At 42.7% G+C, this 16961-nt stretch overlaps 1 protein-coding gene across 2 annotated transcripts in view; it reads left to right on the top strand.

The window, feature by feature from the left end:
- Positions 1 to 16961, top strand: part of LOC126408470 (chromatin remodeling regulator CECR2) — a 46883-nt gene that overhangs the window by 15388 nt on the left and 14534 nt on the right. Inside the window, exons 2-7 of one of the 2 annotated variants that reach the window (XM_050074028.1) lie at positions 9324 to 9418; positions 12692 to 12875; positions 13720 to 13847; positions 14097 to 14180; positions 14775 to 14842; positions 15012 to 15172. In XM_050074028.1, coding sequence (XP_049929985.1) covers positions 9324 to 9418; positions 12692 to 12875; positions 13720 to 13847; positions 14097 to 14180; positions 14775 to 14842; positions 15012 to 15172 — 720 coding nt within the window. Of the gene's footprint in view, positions 1 to 9323; positions 9419 to 12691; positions 12876 to 13719; positions 13848 to 14093; positions 14181 to 14774; positions 14843 to 15011; positions 15173 to 16961 lie in introns of both variants that reach the window. The other variant, XM_050074027.1, reaches the window with a different exon arrangement.

Raw genomic sequence — 16961 nt, 5'->3', positions numbered from 1 at the left:
TCGCTCACCATATTTAGGTGTCTTTGCCACCAATGATTGCCTCCAAATGTTTCACTTACATTTTGGAAAGATATTCACTTCTGTTAACAGTGTGCCACCTAGCATGTCCATTTAAACGTTTTCTTTAAAAGCTACTATTCCTTTCCTGTCAAGTATCAGTTCCTCCTCATGTCTTTGTGCTTTGACTCCAAGGCTGCAGCCATCTGCTTCATGTTGTTTTCCTCATTTCAAGACTCCTCCCTCTGCGATCTACAACCACACTGGTCACAGACTATTTTTTCTCTCCTCAGGGCCAGCAGGCTGAATTTTAACGATCTGCTCATGTGTATGTGCACGTATATGCAGGCGCATGTTTGTGTAGTCTGCGAATGGGACCACTGGGATGTAAGCTGAAGCAGGAAGCTCCATTTTATATAAGGAAGTTGATGATGTGGTTTCCTCAGAGCTGACAGTGGAATTATGAGAGGCGCTGGGCTGTACTGGGTGGCCTCCCATCTCCTGTGCTTAATGATCTTCACCCACATAGCTAGCAAGCTAGGCCAAGGCAAAGGGCCTCCATCTGTTTCAGGAAGGATCTGTCCACCATCCATCCCTCACCCCCCCACACACAGCCTCTCCTCCACTACCCCTTCATACAGCCCAGCCACCTGTCCCACCTGGCCCTGACAAACTATAATAAAACTCATTGAAAGTTGAAACTGACCTTACAGTTGTGCAGTGTATGAGCTATAATTAGTGTTTGTCACTGTTCCTACATAGTAGTGTAGCTTATTTAGATCAACCTGTAGTCGTTCTTCCTGTTTGCGTATTTACATGAACAAATGGTGTCCTCGCCTGGAGGCTCTAGTTGTTTGAACGTGTCAAAATGCTAGTTAAAACAGGTGTGGAGGACACAACTTTTCACTCTGGCTGAAAGAGACATGCTGTAAATCAAGATTGACTATTCAGGCAAATAAGCCAACAAGGTTTTGTTTTGATGCATCAGTCAGTTACAACTGGCAGCAACTCAAAGATGTTGATGCTTTTCTCTGATGATCAGATGAGCGGTACATCCTGAGGATGCGAGGGCGTTTTCCTGTGGTGTTAAGGCTGTGTGTGCATGTTTGTCATGTGGCAGGAGATGGTTACGTGTGGGGGTGGAGGGTGTTGTCAGATGATGGCTCCTGGAGGAACCATGTGGGAGATAAAAGTGGGAGGGGAGTGGGGGAGGAAGAAATAAAGAAAGAAGCAAAGGAGAGGAAGAGAGGGGCCTTTACACAACAAACACTCCTCCCTTCCCCCTCAGCTAGCTGTGCACACGTCCTCCAACTGTTGGTGATATAGACCCCGGAGGAGCTGTTAACGGCAGTGGCATGGAAAGTATCTGCTATGAGGGTAGCCAGAGAGGCCAACTCCTTGATACTACAGGCTCTGTGGATCTGCCACAACCTCAGAGCTGCTGATACATATGCTTCTGCACTGCTTATCACAACTCTGTGTCTCTCTTTCTCTCTCTTACTTGCTGCATGCATTGGCCAGACACACACACACACATTTTATCTCCATTTTTCTCTCTGCAGATATGACTAGGGCACATGATGGGGCCATTCTTGTCCACAGAGAAAACCACATTTCACTTTTATCTGCAAATGCAGATGGTGTGTTCTGCCTTGAAGTCAGTTCAGCCTTGATGTCTCCTTTCTTTTAAAAAGTCTGCTCCTCTCTCCTCAGTTGATTCATGCCTCATGTCTCTTGACATTCACCGACCTGCTCCTCATGTCAAACAGAGACCTAGAGTTTTGTCCTTCTAGTAAAGACTCATCGTTTGCTTGGCATCATTAAACCCCTTTCATACAGCAGCTTCGCACAATTAAATATTACTGAATGCTCATTCAACCCAAGTTGGACCCACCCTTTTGAGACAGCTGTCACAGGTTAATCTCTGGTTGTCACCTTAAGCAGAGAGTCTGCGATGTAGTGCCATATATTTCACTTGCAAACCATATAGTCCCAAAGAATTACACTGGATCTGTACTAAGTTACATAAAAGCTGTTTCAGTTTCACGCCTCTTCTTTTGTCCATTAGCACGCTCCTACTCTTGCTTGCTGTGGCCTTTTCTATTTCTCTCCCCTCCGTCCTTTTTCTTTCTCTCTGTTTCTGGGGAGTCTGTAAATGAGGTTTAGACGTCGATATCACTCAGGTATTTCCATCCCTAATAGAGAGGCATGATCACCAAAGCCAGGCATCCAACCAAGCGTCCGACCCATGTTTAACCATGGTTGGGAGGAGGGGTGTAATTGAGAACTGACAGACATGTGTCATCTCGTTCATATAGAACGCACAAGTCACAGTGCTGGCCTGAATGAGGAGTTACCTACAAGGACATGACAAGTCTGTAATAGCTGAGCAAAATATTTTTATCATGAGTATTTTGGGGTTTAAACATGGAGGAAAGAAGAGATGTGGAGAGGGACAAGAATTCTAAAAGGCTGTATTTACCTGTTAACATGCGTCATAGGTGATCCGATGATCACCACTTGACAGAGCTAAATACAATTGTAAATGACCACCAAGAAGCATTGTGATCCAGTCACTCAAACCACATGTCAAGTTGGTCTTGGACACATTTGACCACGTATCTTTTGGAACATAAACACCAATATGAGCTGATGCCTCCCTGGCAATAAGTTTGTCATCAGTGCAGGATGCCGTGGTTGTTTTGTTGACAGTTCGCCAACACTCTACAACTTGCCCATTTCGCACGAGTTGGACTAAGTGTTGCATGGCCTTCCATCATTTTGCGCTATTGAAGGAGACGTGCAGGAGTATACTAACAGCAATATCTCCAGCTGTACCGACACAACTGCTTACATGACCAATGATCATGCTAGAGAGCAGCTAGCGAGAGTGTGGACCAGCCCCCCCAAGAAGTGAAGTGTGCCGGGCTTTGAAGACCATTTTTGTAGTTGTCAAACAATAAAGAGCCTTTTTCCCATTGACTTACATGGCAAAAGGGACTTCTGTAAATCTGTAGAAAATGGTTTTTTTTAGCGTCACAACTGCGAAATGACGAAATTATGTTTTTCCTATCGGACATTCATCCATTTGGTCCTATAACATTTTGGAAGTTTAGAAGAGCTGCCAATTAAATCATTTTAACCCCTTTCAAATTAGTGGATCTCTACTCTCTTTGTACATCCATGGTGTGGACTTAGTAACCATGCACAGGCTCTTTAACCCTCTAGTGTAAGTAACATAGGTAGTAATGAATTCTGAACACAAATGGTCAGCTGAAGATGCATGATAGACACAGGCGTGAACGGCAATGTGTCTTGGCTGTCCAGTCCACTTGTGCGCAAAACCCAAAATGCATGCTAATACCAGGTATAAACAGGCTCAATGATATCTCAAGAACGTTGTACAATGGCAGAGCATACAAAAAGAAGAGTGGGATTATGGAAAGCCCTCTAGCTTTAGCTAGAGGTCAACTCCTTCACTGCTTGACAGTTGATGGTTATTGGGTTCATATGCTGATTCTGACATCCTACAATAAAGTGAAACCTTTCGCCTTGTCTTTGAATCATTGCATGTGTTCAAGGGCTACATTAGATTTTATGTTAAGTTTGAGGAAATTGGAGCCAGACTCCCACTTAGATTATTAAGTCCCTTTGACAGTGTCAAGCCAACCCGACTTTGACAAACTGTATGTGTGTGCTTTGTTGACTGGATGGTAAGAGACTTGACACAACTCCACCTTTTCATCGTCTCCATGGGGTACAGTTTGTTGTGGCCCAGTTCTATCTATGACACATTATTAAAAAACAAACACTGGTAATATTGAACCAATATATTATCTTGTTTCTATAAATATCTTCACTGTAATATTGCCTGATAGATAATGCAACCAAAATAATTAGATGGACACATAAAGGTATAAGTTTTTGGTTACTGTCCATAAACAGTATTGTGAATGTGAAAGTCAACCCCAGATTCACTCTTGTTTGCTATATTTGCATTTTTTCATAGCTGTGTCTGCCATTTTCGTAGCATCCTCTTGATAACATGCTGCCTACAGTCTGCTGTCTAGTCACTATGTTTTTATAAAGTCCTGACCTCACCTGTGCGCTGTGCCCTGGAACGTTCAAACACAGCAACATAACAAGTAAATACAGGCAGACAGCAGAGTCCGCCGATAAGTACACAACCACACACTTCTAGTGGGTCATAAGTGATATTTGATAGGGCTTAATTTTGTATAAGGCTATGCATTGTTTTTAGGAAAATTCTGCGTAGAATGCCTTCAAGGAAAGATCATCTTCAAGTTACTAACGATGAGTGAAATGGCATTTTTTTTATGATGGCTGGCCCACATCAGATATGAAAAAGGCACCAGAACAGTGTACAAAAATCTAAAATCATTTGGTTTTGCAACTTAGGTTGCTTTTGCATTGTCATTTTTGTATTTGTAATGATGACCAATGGTTCAGCCTAAGCGATGCTAAATAAAAGTGGTTGCAATTTTTCCTTAGTGAAGATAAAGATTGATTGCTAGACATTTGATACCAGCTGTCATGCTTTTTCAGCTCTGTTTTCCCATCCTCACCACAGTGCTAGACTGCCATTTGGAGATCTTTTTTAGGTGGTCAACAATGCCAGCTTGGTGTAGCTTGTGGCAAGTATGAATCCAGCTGAAGTTTCATGCTGGCATGCTTTTTGGACAAAAGTAAACATACAGCAACATCAGGACTTGTGTGGTATTCATATTGTGTGTGTGTGTGTGTGTGTGTGTGTGTGTGTGTGTGTGTGTGTACAAATGGCCACATGGAGTTAAAATGAAGGCATTGCTTGTGTGAGTGATGGAAGCTGCTACCTATACTGTGAAAATTCAGGCATTTTATCCTATTAATGTTAGTGAAGGTACATTAGGTGTGACAGGATCTTGTGAGAATGAGAACAGGACAAGCGGCAAGCTGTGTTGACACCACAGGTGTTACTTCTCACACTGTTTGTTGTTGTATTGAATAGATGGATAGGTGAGACACTGCCTCAAACAATTGTTCTGAGTAGGGATTTTCTGTCTAAATGCTTCTTTGTACTTCCCACCGTGCCAATTAATAATTTTGGGAGAATCACTGCCAATCACAGGAGTCCACACTGTCCTCAGCTACAGTGGAGCCAGCGACTGGCTGAAGTGGGGACAATGTGTGGAGGCAGAGAAGAGATAAGGAATACAGAGAGAGGAAAAAGTGGGGTGGAGAGCGGAGCAAGGGTGTTGTCAGGGGAATAATAGAATGCCTCAGAGGCCCTCATTGACACTGGGCAGCAGGACAGGGGGAGGAAAATGGTGTGGAAAAGAGGAATAAGAGGTTAAGCAAGCCAGAGACACAGAGAGAGAAACAGCGGGGGAGTCGGGTGAGAGAAGTGGCAAATACCTTCAGGGTAAATTGCTGATTGCAAGCCAGGCCTGCAGAGGGGCTGTGGTGATGACACACCTTTTGACAAGCCTTGACTCTCCCTCCGATCTTTGTCTTGGTGTGTGAATACGAAAAGCCTGTTTTGTTCACTGCAGTAGCTTAGTGATAAATCTGGCAGTTTAGCTCTATGATTTAAACTCTTTATAGCTTATCAGCCATCCAGCTCTCTTATCTTTGAGTCCCATTGATCATTAATGTGAAGCAGCCAAAGTACTGCACTGTGTTTATTTTGTTGGGGCGCGTGTATAAATGAATGTCAGTAGAAGTGTGTTTTCTGTTTGTCGTTGACTCTGTTTGCCAAGGGTTGTGGGTTGCGTCCTTGTAGCGTATTAGTTTGGCCACTAGTTTTTGTGTGTGTGTATGTGTGTGCTGATGGAGGGGAAAGGTTCCCACAGGACATGTCCAGCTGCAGCCGAGTGTCCCTCGCAGCCCTTCATCAAGATGAGTGTTTGTTAGCGCCCGGCCACAAGGGATTGGCCAGCTGGATGGATGGCTGAAGAAAGGGCACACACACCACATTAATTCCCCGTCCCTCTGCCATCTGAGATGTAGTGTGGCACTTCAAAGGTGGAGCAGGGTGGTGTTAATCCACGGGCTGGAGCAAGCCCTCCACTCTGCTGTGCTGTACTCAACTCTTCCCCTGGCCCTGGCCCCCAGCTTTGGCGAAGTGTGATCAAAGTGCAGTCTGTCTCTGATGGATGGGCTCACTCTGGCCCAGAGGCTGCCTGACAGGGAACCAGGAAGTGGAAAGGAGCGTGACACAGGATCTCTCGGCATCCTATGCACATGTGTGTGTACGCACACTATACACACACTATCTTTCTATCCTTTAATGATCAGAGCTCATGGCTATGATATAGTTCTGTGGCTGGATAACATACATACATTTAGACAAGTCATGACACATGCAGTTGCTTGAGCAACTGTTTAATCAGTCTCTTTGTTGTCAAAGCTCTGCCTCCCTTGATGTAGGCTTGATACAGTTTAGGCTGGTATGCCAACCAAACAAGAAAACAGCACATGACCAATATTCTTAGAAGTATTGCAGCTCATATTAGTGTGAGAGGGACAGCACACATCATTTCTGTTATCTTCTGTCTTTTCAGTGCAGGATGTCCAGATCCAGAGTGTTTATGATGGTCAGTGTTGCTCTTGTAATGTGAGATGTAGAAGGAGGTGATTTGTCACACAAGTCAAAGTGTACACAAGTAATAGTTCAGCAGCTGTCTGAAGCTACATCTACACCAACATGCTTAAAATACATAACTATTGCCTCATTTACACCTAGAGTCTACACCACTCTGGCATATTCAAACCCCTAAAATGGAGAGTTTTGAAAACGATGATGCAGACATCACGTTTGGTTCCCAATTGGGTCTTATCCAGATTTGGAAATTAACTTTATTGTCCACCTGCCACTGTGGCTGATGGATTCCCAAAATCTACCAGCCACTCAATAGATGACCATTGTTTTGTTTTTTTGGCTGGTGATTGAGGCAAAGCCACTTGTATACTAGCATTTGGCTGGTGACTGGTGATAATTTCCAACCTTGGTTTTATCAGTCACAACATGTCAGGCCAGAACATCACAGCCAAGCCTCCATACTTTTTGTGATTCCATCCTGCTTGTGTGGTTAAAGTTATTTCTTTGCCATTGCTATAGCTTCCTCTGGCGATGGATAATGCTCCTGGTACCTCTCTAATATGTCGCCATATTTACTTTGCAACAATCAAACAATATATCTTTTCCGCCTCACACATTGCCTTACTGTTACTGCCTTACTTTCATTAACAGTTCCACCTCGTCGGCGGTCCAAGGAAAGACATCTATGGTCTTGCTTTTCCCCTTTCATGTTCTTCCTCTGTGTCATTTTCTGTTGCCCAGCAACCAACTACAGAGTACACAGTCTACTTCCTGTTTACAGCAGCTTTGCATGCCCAGTTTACCTGAACGGACATGTGATATGTGTTCTCAGAGATGTTAGTATGGATGGAGATTATTTCTGATGTGGATGTAGCCTGAATCTTAATCAGTGGTATCTAAAACAGTTTGTATCGACCACCCAACCGTCAGCGTGACCAAATTGTATGTTTCTTTTAATCTTTTTTTATCTTTACTCTGAATGTATGAAGGCACAAACATGTCAGCCAGTTTCCATGTCATTGTTTGACAGGACATGACACTTATCATGGCAAGACAGGACCTGTGTTTGGAAAATGTGAGATGTCCTATCTTAAGATTTAAAATGCCATCTAGTGTGCTCCCGGCCTCGTCTCACATGCTCTCACCATTTCCGTATCCTCAGGTCCTCCTGCTTATGTCTTGTTGTTGAATTATTCTTAAAATCCATTCGACTCTGTCACATTGGCCACTGTGAGGACGTTGATGAGTAGACTTTTAAAATGGTCATTAGAATATGCTCATAAAACTTAATGAACTCTCTTTGAGTCATGATGAGACAAAGGTGTTTTTTATCTCCTGTCATCAAACTCACTCTCCTGGTGTGTCTCTGTAGTAGCTGCAGTCAGAAGCAGCTACTGTAGACCTTAGCAGAAAGATTTATCTTATCCTGTTTTTCAACTTTCTTTTTTTTTTTCAACCTCCCTTCTGTCTGTCCCCCCCTCCTCCTCCTCCTCCTCCTCCTCCTCCTCCTCCTCCTCCTCCTCCGTTTTTCATCGTGCTGACTTGTTGGCTCCTGGCTTCCGTCGTTCTCCATGGCCGGGAGGTGTGTACACTGACCTTTGGTGACCCCTGAGCTCAACCAGGTTCCTCTAGAGAGAGGCAGACTGGGGAGAGACAAGTGAGCGCACAATAATTAAATGTGCCTCCGTGTCCTTGAAATAATTTGGACCATTTTTTAACCTCTTGAACCTGCAGTAGTACTTTTGCAACTGTTTATGTGGGACAGAGAAAGACAAATCTGTTGTCAGTGTGAGAGCAAGGACTTGGAGGGGTAAAGAGTGGTCAGCTGCAGGCAGTCATGTTCTTTTTCTGAAGAGCAACTGTTGGGCGTCAGCCTGAAGGGGCTTGTTTGCATCCTGCAAAAGGGGGCTTTAAGTGAAATGGACACTTGGCTGACGGAGCACTTTGCATTTGCATTTCTGCCCTCTCAGCCTCCTGTTCCCTCTCTCTCTCCCCTCATGTTCTACTCCAGAGCTTTTGGGTATCACTGGGGAAAGCAGTGCATGCTGGGAAGCCGTGTGGGGTGCTGTGCCTTGGTTGGTCAGTAAAGTAGAGGAGGGGGCATGGCTGTGTTGCAGCTCAAGGCTCCTGCTGCCTCCCATCTCTCCTTGGTGCTTTCAGGTCTTTTAGAGTTTGCTCTGCCGGTTACTGCCGCTTCATAAAACCTCAATGGCTGAAACACAATGCCAGGCAGGAGAGGGGTCATGGCTGAACTTGAACCTCGGCTCCAGCCAAGCAACCACTGGCAAACTAAGAAGCCCTAATAAGACAAGTTGCAAATTCCAACCATCCCTCCTGCTGTCTGCCTCTGCCAGCTTACCTTACACTGATACCAACTCTGCCACGTATGCTGAGAGCTCATTAATATAATGTCTTAGTCTTTTTATTCTTTTGATACATCATCTCATAGCTAGGATACTGCCTCCTCCTTTCTCTTATATTGACTGACAGTCGTTTATGGACCAGAATCACCTGTATTTCGCTCATAATGCTTTTACCTTATTAAAAGAGGCATCCTGTAAAACTCCTCTGGCTCAATCATTTAGCAGCTGAGCTGTGGCAACATTTAGATTGTATCTGTACATTCGTACCTTTTGTATCCCTTCTTTGTCCACCAAAAAAAAAACCCTGAAGAATTCTTTCAGTTAGCATTGACTCTACTGTCTCCTTTGTCTTGTTTATCCAGGAGCTGGAGAAAGCCCTGTCAGAGCAGGACTTGGACTTCCTCGGGGACCTCATTGCATGTCTCTTGCAGGGATGTTACCAGCGCAATGACATCACGTAAGTATAGAATGAGAATCTGGTACATTGGCAAAGGCTGTAGAAACCAATCTCACTGCAGCTTGAAAGAATACTAATCCCTCAAAATGAACATTTGTATATTTGTTACATGCCTCCGTGGTGAACAGAGGATCCAAAAAGGCAAAGATTCTTGAAAAATTGTTGATACATTACAGTCAGTTGGGACCATGTTTTACAACAGCACATTGCGTGCGGTATAATTCAAGTCTCATTTGTCCAGTCGTATGCTCAGTGCTACCCAAACACATGCATGTTTGCTAAAACTTCACAATTATAAAACACTTCTTCCTACAAGTAGCCCATCCTGAGCACGCCTGAGCATATATGTGTGTATGAGCTCAGACGCACAAGTTCTAATTGTAATGTTTTAGTAAAAACGCATGTGTTTGGGAAGTACTGAGCATACGACTGGATAGATGAGACTTGGAGTACACTGCAGGAGTTGTGTGAGAGTTTGTAAATGGAAGTTTCTATGTAGTTTTGCTGCTGTTAAACACAGTCCCTGTTTACTTCAGTTCAGTTCATTTGCCTTTTTTGGATCCTCTGTTCACCATGGAGGCATGTTCAAGTGAACATGTGGTGAGCAACTGATATACAAATGGTCCTTTTGCAGGTGAAGTATTTTTTAAGGGCTTTTTTTTTTAATTCAATGGCATCCACAACAGATGGATGAAGTTTTGAGTCAGGGCCTAAGGAGAAGTTGTAAGCAAGCAATATCGAGGTACAAAAGGCACAGTTCAGTCTATACATACCTGAGTTTTGGACCATAGTCTGGTTTCAATGCAGTAAGGAAAATAGGTGGATATTGTCAGTAAGTAAGCTGACAAAGCAGGATTCAACCATTTAGTGTTCTCGCCAATAGGACAAAGAATCATTCAAAATGTACCTATATGATATTAATATGACACTTTTGTTGTTGTTTGTCTATTCCAGAAAAGCACTTAATCTTACTTTGAAAAATATAAACTCTACAAACAAATAAAGCTAAAATTAACTTAAAGTAAAATACTTTAAATTAGGAACATTTTGATTAAAATGACATTTTAAATATTTGATGAAATAATATGTAAGAAAAATTATGAATCTGACCAGAAATTCAATTCTAGCTTTGGGTCTTTAATAGTTTTTAATAGTCTGTACTATGGGCACATTTCAGTCAGCACAGTGAGGTACTAAGGAGGTCCAGTCCAACTCTATAACACAATACTTGTCATTGCTGTTTCCAAAAGTGTTTTACTTGAACAAAGTTTGTTGCCATATTAGTTTGTCATATCGTGCTTGACTCTGTCATTCATAAAATAACTGAAAAAGGTAGTCTGGCAATGTTTCAGCTTTGTTAGAGTGGCCTCAGAAAAGACTAAATCTGGCTATAAGAGTTTATTGGTCACCATGCATTCTGACGGATGACCTGCACCCTACGGTTTACTTTGCTTTGCCTTTGACTCGTATTTTTGAACTCTGTTTCACAAACCCAATTTTAGGTCTCAACCTTGTCAGACCGAGAACAGTGAATGCACCTCATGCAATTTTTAAACAAAACATCAAAGGCACAGTGGAAAATAATCAATGCACTTTTTTTTAGATTGATGTGTATCAGCCAAGATAAAAGCAGTATTTCCATCTACTTCAAATTAGTCATAGCACCCAAGAGCCTTCACAGGAAGTCTGAGTCACCGACAAAATGACTCGCTGAGGAGTCAGAATTTACTCACCATATGGTGACTTAAACTCTGGTGAAATCATGCTGTGCTGCTACAGCAATATAGGAAAACAACTAGAACCACTGAAACTTTTCTCTCCTCTCTAATCAAATGATGGGAGAAAGTAAGTAGCTGAGGTTTTTATTCAAATCCACAAATATGTTTAATCTCTCATGGGGCTTCCCCCTTCAGCCTTCACGCACCTCCTACCCCAGCCATCATTAGAAAGTAGCATAGTGGTACCAGTGAAGCGATAAGCAGAGAGGCAGGAATGATCCAGTTTTTCCACCCAGGCAACCGGTAAGAGGAGGACAACCTGCTTTATTGGACTGGACAGGCGCTGGCATCCTGGGGGTGGCTGCTCAGCACTGGCCTTTCACAGAGCTGCCCTTTTCATCCGCACGTGTTAAACGCTCTGCCGGAGCGGGGGAAAGGAGGGAGGGAGGATGCTGGGGAGAACGAGGGACAGAAAGTAGGAGAGAGATGGGGTAGTGAGGAGGAGTGGGCTGGGGGGTGGGCTGCAGCTGTGTGAAAAGTGCACACTGCTCTTTCAAGATAAGCCATTTTTTTTTCTGTCGCTCTTTCTCTGTGCCGTTGCATAGATGCTCACCCCTGCCCCAAGCCCTTGTTCTGTTCATCTGAGTTGGAACTGAAAGGTACAGATTAATCGGCAAGACCTGAACCGGAACCAACATTTATTTATCAGAGATACAACCCCACTCCTATTCAAAGACACAGAGTCTTTTTTTTCCAGCCCCACCTCCTCTTTCTCAGCAGCCGCTAAGGTAGTTTGAACTTTGTTTGTTTCCTAAGATGTGCATCACAAAAGGACGCTAGTTGATATTGAGACAGGGTGTGTTGGCTTGACAATGTGCACACAGCATTTGCAATTGAATTGGTTGCATTTATCCAAACTGACAGATCTCAGTGGACCAAAAAAACCTTCTGTCTGGTTTTTGCTTTTATTATTTGGTATAAGTGTCATTTGCATCTTAATTTGTAATTAAAACATAATGATGTTCCTATAACTTCATGAGCCAGTTAAATGTGTAACAAGTCACAACAGTCAGATAAGTGAATCAAACATAAATGAATTTTTCAGGGGCTTTAACTAAATGGGATCTTAAATCTTTAATTTGAAGTCAGCTTTATTTATATAGCCGAACAGACATGTTTCAAATGACTTTACAGTGAATAAACCTACCCAAACAGAACAAGGAAGAAGTCACACGTAGGAAATACATAAGACATGTGACAAAGTGAAGCACTGCTCCATCGAAACTTTCCATACTAGCAATAAAATGAAAGAGATTCTTCACCAGAGTGGCTGATTCTTCAGATTATGCAAAGTCAAAAAAGATTTCTAATGAATTTGCTGTGCTCCCATGTGTACCCAAATAACCTGACAATATTTGTGTCTCAGTAGATTTTGTAGGTGTTGACATTGTTTCACAGTGTTCTAAGATTTGCCTTTTATGTGGTCTTGAGAAACGTACAGCACCTGCCGCACTCACTCTCTGCCTCTCCTCGGTTCTTTCGCTCTGCCCTTCAGCCCCCAGGCATTTAGCAGTTACCTGGACGACATCATCAGCTACAGGTGGGAGCTGGAAGAAGGGAAGCCCAACCCACTTCGAGAGGGCCCCTTTGAGAATCTCGCTCCCCGCACTCAGGTGGAGCTGCTGCACCGGCTGTGCGACTACCGTCTGGATGCTGCCGATGTCTTTGACCTGCTGAAGGTATACGTCCGTGAGGATCCGTAAAAACAGTTTATTTTTTCTGACAACTGAACTGACATCAAAGCTATATGCTTGTGAGCAATGATACCAGGATACCAGTGAAGCTACATTAGTCAACCACAAAGTTATGACCTACCTAGCCTGTTAGCCTGTAAGTATTGTGTCTCTTTTACACTGTATGGTTAGTATGTGGAAAAACCTGCTACTGTAATTAGTTTTTACCTTTTACAGTCGAAGTAGTTAAATGGATTGAGTGTGTGTGTGTATACGTGTAATACATTAGGGTTTGTGGTTTCAAACCATGTTTTTGTACACGGTGTATAGCACACTCTAACACAAAGGGGGTTGGTGAATTTGAAAGCACCATACATCTTCATTCTTTTAATCATTTAATAACACTAGAGTGTTTTACTGTGGCCTGAAAAGGAGCTGCAAGATTTATATTTACACCTACATGTGTAACAGAATGCTTACAATCTAAGTGAATTTACAAGTAATGTAGCTTTTTATTACACCTGACAAAGATAACAGCAGCTCAACATATATTCAGGAATGAACTAAGGTGCAACTAATAACAACCTGACAGTTTTACCTCCGCGCTGTCCGTCAGTTTATCATTTCCTTCTAATATGTTTTGAAGATTTCTCATGAGATAAGATTTTTTTGAAATTATTTATTAGATTCAATTTATGAATGCACTCAGAAAGATACTGAAAGCGCTTCACTTCTGCGTATGATTCACAGCCTTGAAGGCTCAAAGGACTGAATGACATCACCAAGTGATGATTTAAAAACACAGTGTTACACATGATTTAAGAAATGTAATTTCCCCCCCCCCCTATAGGGACTGGAGGCAGACAGCCTGAGAGTGGAGCCTCTGGGGCAGGATGGAAATGGAGCCCTCTACTGGTACTTTTACGGCACTCGTATGTACAAAGAGGAGCCAGTCAAGAGGAAAGCGGAGAAGATCAGGTAAATACCACTGGGCATTGTGTGTCTTCTGTCTCTGTCTCAGTGCACCAAGAATGTCTGTTGCGTCACTGGTCATGCTCTCAGTGGTTAACTAGTGCATGTGGTAAGTGTGTTATTTCAGTAGTAGTTTGACCCAAGTTTACAGGCCTGTTAAGGGTTAATTATAGAGGTCTCCGGTTGCTAATTACTCTGGTTAAAAGGCTGTAATTGGGAAGACCTCTCTTTTACCTAGTGCTGTTTTTCCAGCAGTGAAACTGCTGAGCTGACGTTACCAGAGAAAAAGAAAAGAGGAAGACCACCAAAGAAGAAAAAACTGGAAGACCCTCAGCTAAGGTGAGTAAAAACTGTTATGTTTGTTGTCAGTGCCAACAGTGTGTAGCAGAGAAATGCACACGTGCAGTTTGGCAGCTGTTGCACAGATGTACTCGTTATGCCAAAAGAAAACCTGCATTAATCTGACAGAACAGACGCTACGGCTGCTTGCCACGTGGTCTTTGTGTGCAAAAGTTGTAGGAGCTGTTCTAAAAAAGTAAACATGATTGAGTTTTTGAAGACTTGTGTAATTATTTCCTTTGCTCTCAGTCAGTTGTTGACTGACCTGTAGCCTACTGCTCAATCTGACATGTACTAAGTGATTAATAAATTAAGCATTTCTTGGCCATACATTTTCAAATTATATTTTGATTACAAGTGTATAACACAAATTTTATTAGCTCTGTGGGAGAATGTAGATCATGGAAAATATTATTGATGCAATACAGAGTAATCAAATCTAACATCCAAAAAGCCTAATAGTGGAAACATAAATTCATTGTGGGGGAGTTGCTCTTAGATTTAAACTATTGCAACTGCAGCATGTTTGAAATGACTCCGTCCTTTGTAGCAATGTGTTATGTCTATTAATCTTTTATTTTTTTTACCTTTCAGTGAGGTGGAAAATGAAGTGCCAGAAGTGAAGACAGAAAATGGGATTGAAGATCTCAGCCCCAGCGCAGGTGAGAGCTCATGAATTTAAGCAATTACATTTGTATTTTGACTACATCGAGGAATCTGTGTATTTGTGCTTCATTTAAGTTTTGACTACCAGTTTCACTGATTTAAATTGTCTCCACACGTCTTCCCCAGAATCAATAAGCCAACGTCTCTTCTCTTTGCTTCCACCAGGCCGAAAGCGAGGCGCTTGGTCCCTTGTGTGTGATACAGAGGAACAATGGGTTAGTCTGGCAGAAAGCATCAAGGACAAAACCTCCCCACAGGACCGCCACCTCTACCGTGTCATCAGCCAGAACTTCCTGCCTGAGATCAGCAGCATGATTGAGCACAAGGTCAGACACCAGAGAGTCACTGCTACTATTAGTCCCAATTACAGCAGAACATTATGGAGTCTGGGTTGAGTTTATCAGAGGCTACCCAGAGCAATATGAATGAATACCAGCTCATAAACAGCAATTGCAACCATGCCAGATGTGCTGCTGTTAGCATCTAAAAATGCTGATTTAATTTTTGCTTCCTGTCCTGGAGTGTTTGTCACAATCAGCCAACATACTGACAGTTGTGATGGTGGCAGTATCTATCAAGCTTAATGTGAACTTTTCTCATTTTATCTTAATATTAACCCCATGTTAGACTTGAAAGCCCTCCATTGGTAGTACAAAAACCTCCATGCCAGTGACAGCCGTGGTCGAAGGCATTATGTTTTTGGGTTATGTGTCTGTCCATAGCTCAGGAACACAAGGAGAGACATTTGGTCTGATGCTGAACGGGTGACACTAATCTTCGGTGTCCATTTTAAAACTGTGGCGATTGTTTCTCCACCAAAAGATCATTGGTTTTGTTGATATTGAGTTTCAGGTCACTGTCGTTGCACCATGTGACAAAGCTCTGTATCAGTCCTCCTCTGTAAAAATGCTCCAGTGAAGACAGCATGTTTGTCACTGGAAATTATTCACACCAATATCATGATAATTTCCACTTTGCCAAAAAAAATACACTTAATGCCTTTTAATAAATCAATTCAAAGTCTTGACTACATATACTATATGACTCAGGACAGACATGGATGTAAACTGCAACTTGGCTGGTTGGTTGAGGCATACAAGTGTGAGGCTGTAATTCTAGTGACAGCTTCATTTTAAATTAATGTTAATTTTAGTCCCTATACGTATGACTTTTTAGCACTGGCAGCCCCAGTGAAGATTGAGTAATGGAGCTTGAAGAGTTAAGCAATCTCCCCCAGTCTCCATTCAGGTGCTTTCATGTTCTGACACAGATCGCTGTCCTCCTCCAAGTTTCATTTATGATCCCGGACACTTTAGCTGGGCCAGCTCAGCTGCAGGAGAGGTGAAGTGAAGGGAAGCTGGTCTGTGCTTGCCCTTAGTTCTGCACACCTCCTTGGTAATGAAGTCTGCCCCAGGCCTTTAACTTGAGCTTGACTGGAGAGCTATGATCTCGTGCGTCTTTGGTAGAATGAGGGCACAAGTTCTGTCGTAGTCCTGCTGGGCTTGGCCATACCTTGGGTCGTGCTCATTTGCCTGTCACATCTTCTTGGAATGTGTGTTGCTGTAAGTACCTCAGGGGGAGATCATAGAGATATGTTTCGCTCTGTTCACAGCAAGCATGAGTCAAAGACAACACTACCCACTCAATTTTCCTTCCAACGAATTTCAGTAGTTTCCATTGGAATTCATTTCAGTTACTGGATGGTACAGCTAGTCAAAGCTTAAGTGGGTCCCTGTTTGTATCCTACCTATTTATATAAAGATGACGGTTAGGCTCTTTCTACTCCTATGACGTATAACCTGCACTGGCTGTTAATATAGAAACCCTCGCAGCCTGGCACCATCATCATCAGCAGTGAAGTAAAGGATCCTGCTGACAGTTTGATGTTGGCTGAACGGTCAGTCACTTCTCACAAATAGTCAGTTGGTGAATGTAGTCTTATCCTTCACTGACTGTCATATTCACATTATATATGGCATTCAAAAGGACTCTCTTGCAGTAGCTTTGGATTTGGGCTGGTCAGTGGAGGAGCATCTTGGAGAATTTTTTGGTGAATTTTTGTAAGTGTGTGAGACTTTAAGAGACAGATTTATATTAAACAGAACAGAACTTTAC

This window comes from Epinephelus moara, chromosome 20 (genome assembly GCF_006386435.1).
Source record: "Epinephelus moara isolate mb chromosome 20, YSFRI_EMoa_1.0, whole genome shotgun sequence".
NCBI classification, from domain to species: Eukaryota; Metazoa; Chordata; class Actinopteri; order Perciformes; family Serranidae; genus Epinephelus; species Epinephelus moara.
The sequence above is the reverse complement of the archived record's forward strand: the minus strand, read 5'-3'. Positions and strand labels throughout refer to the sequence as shown.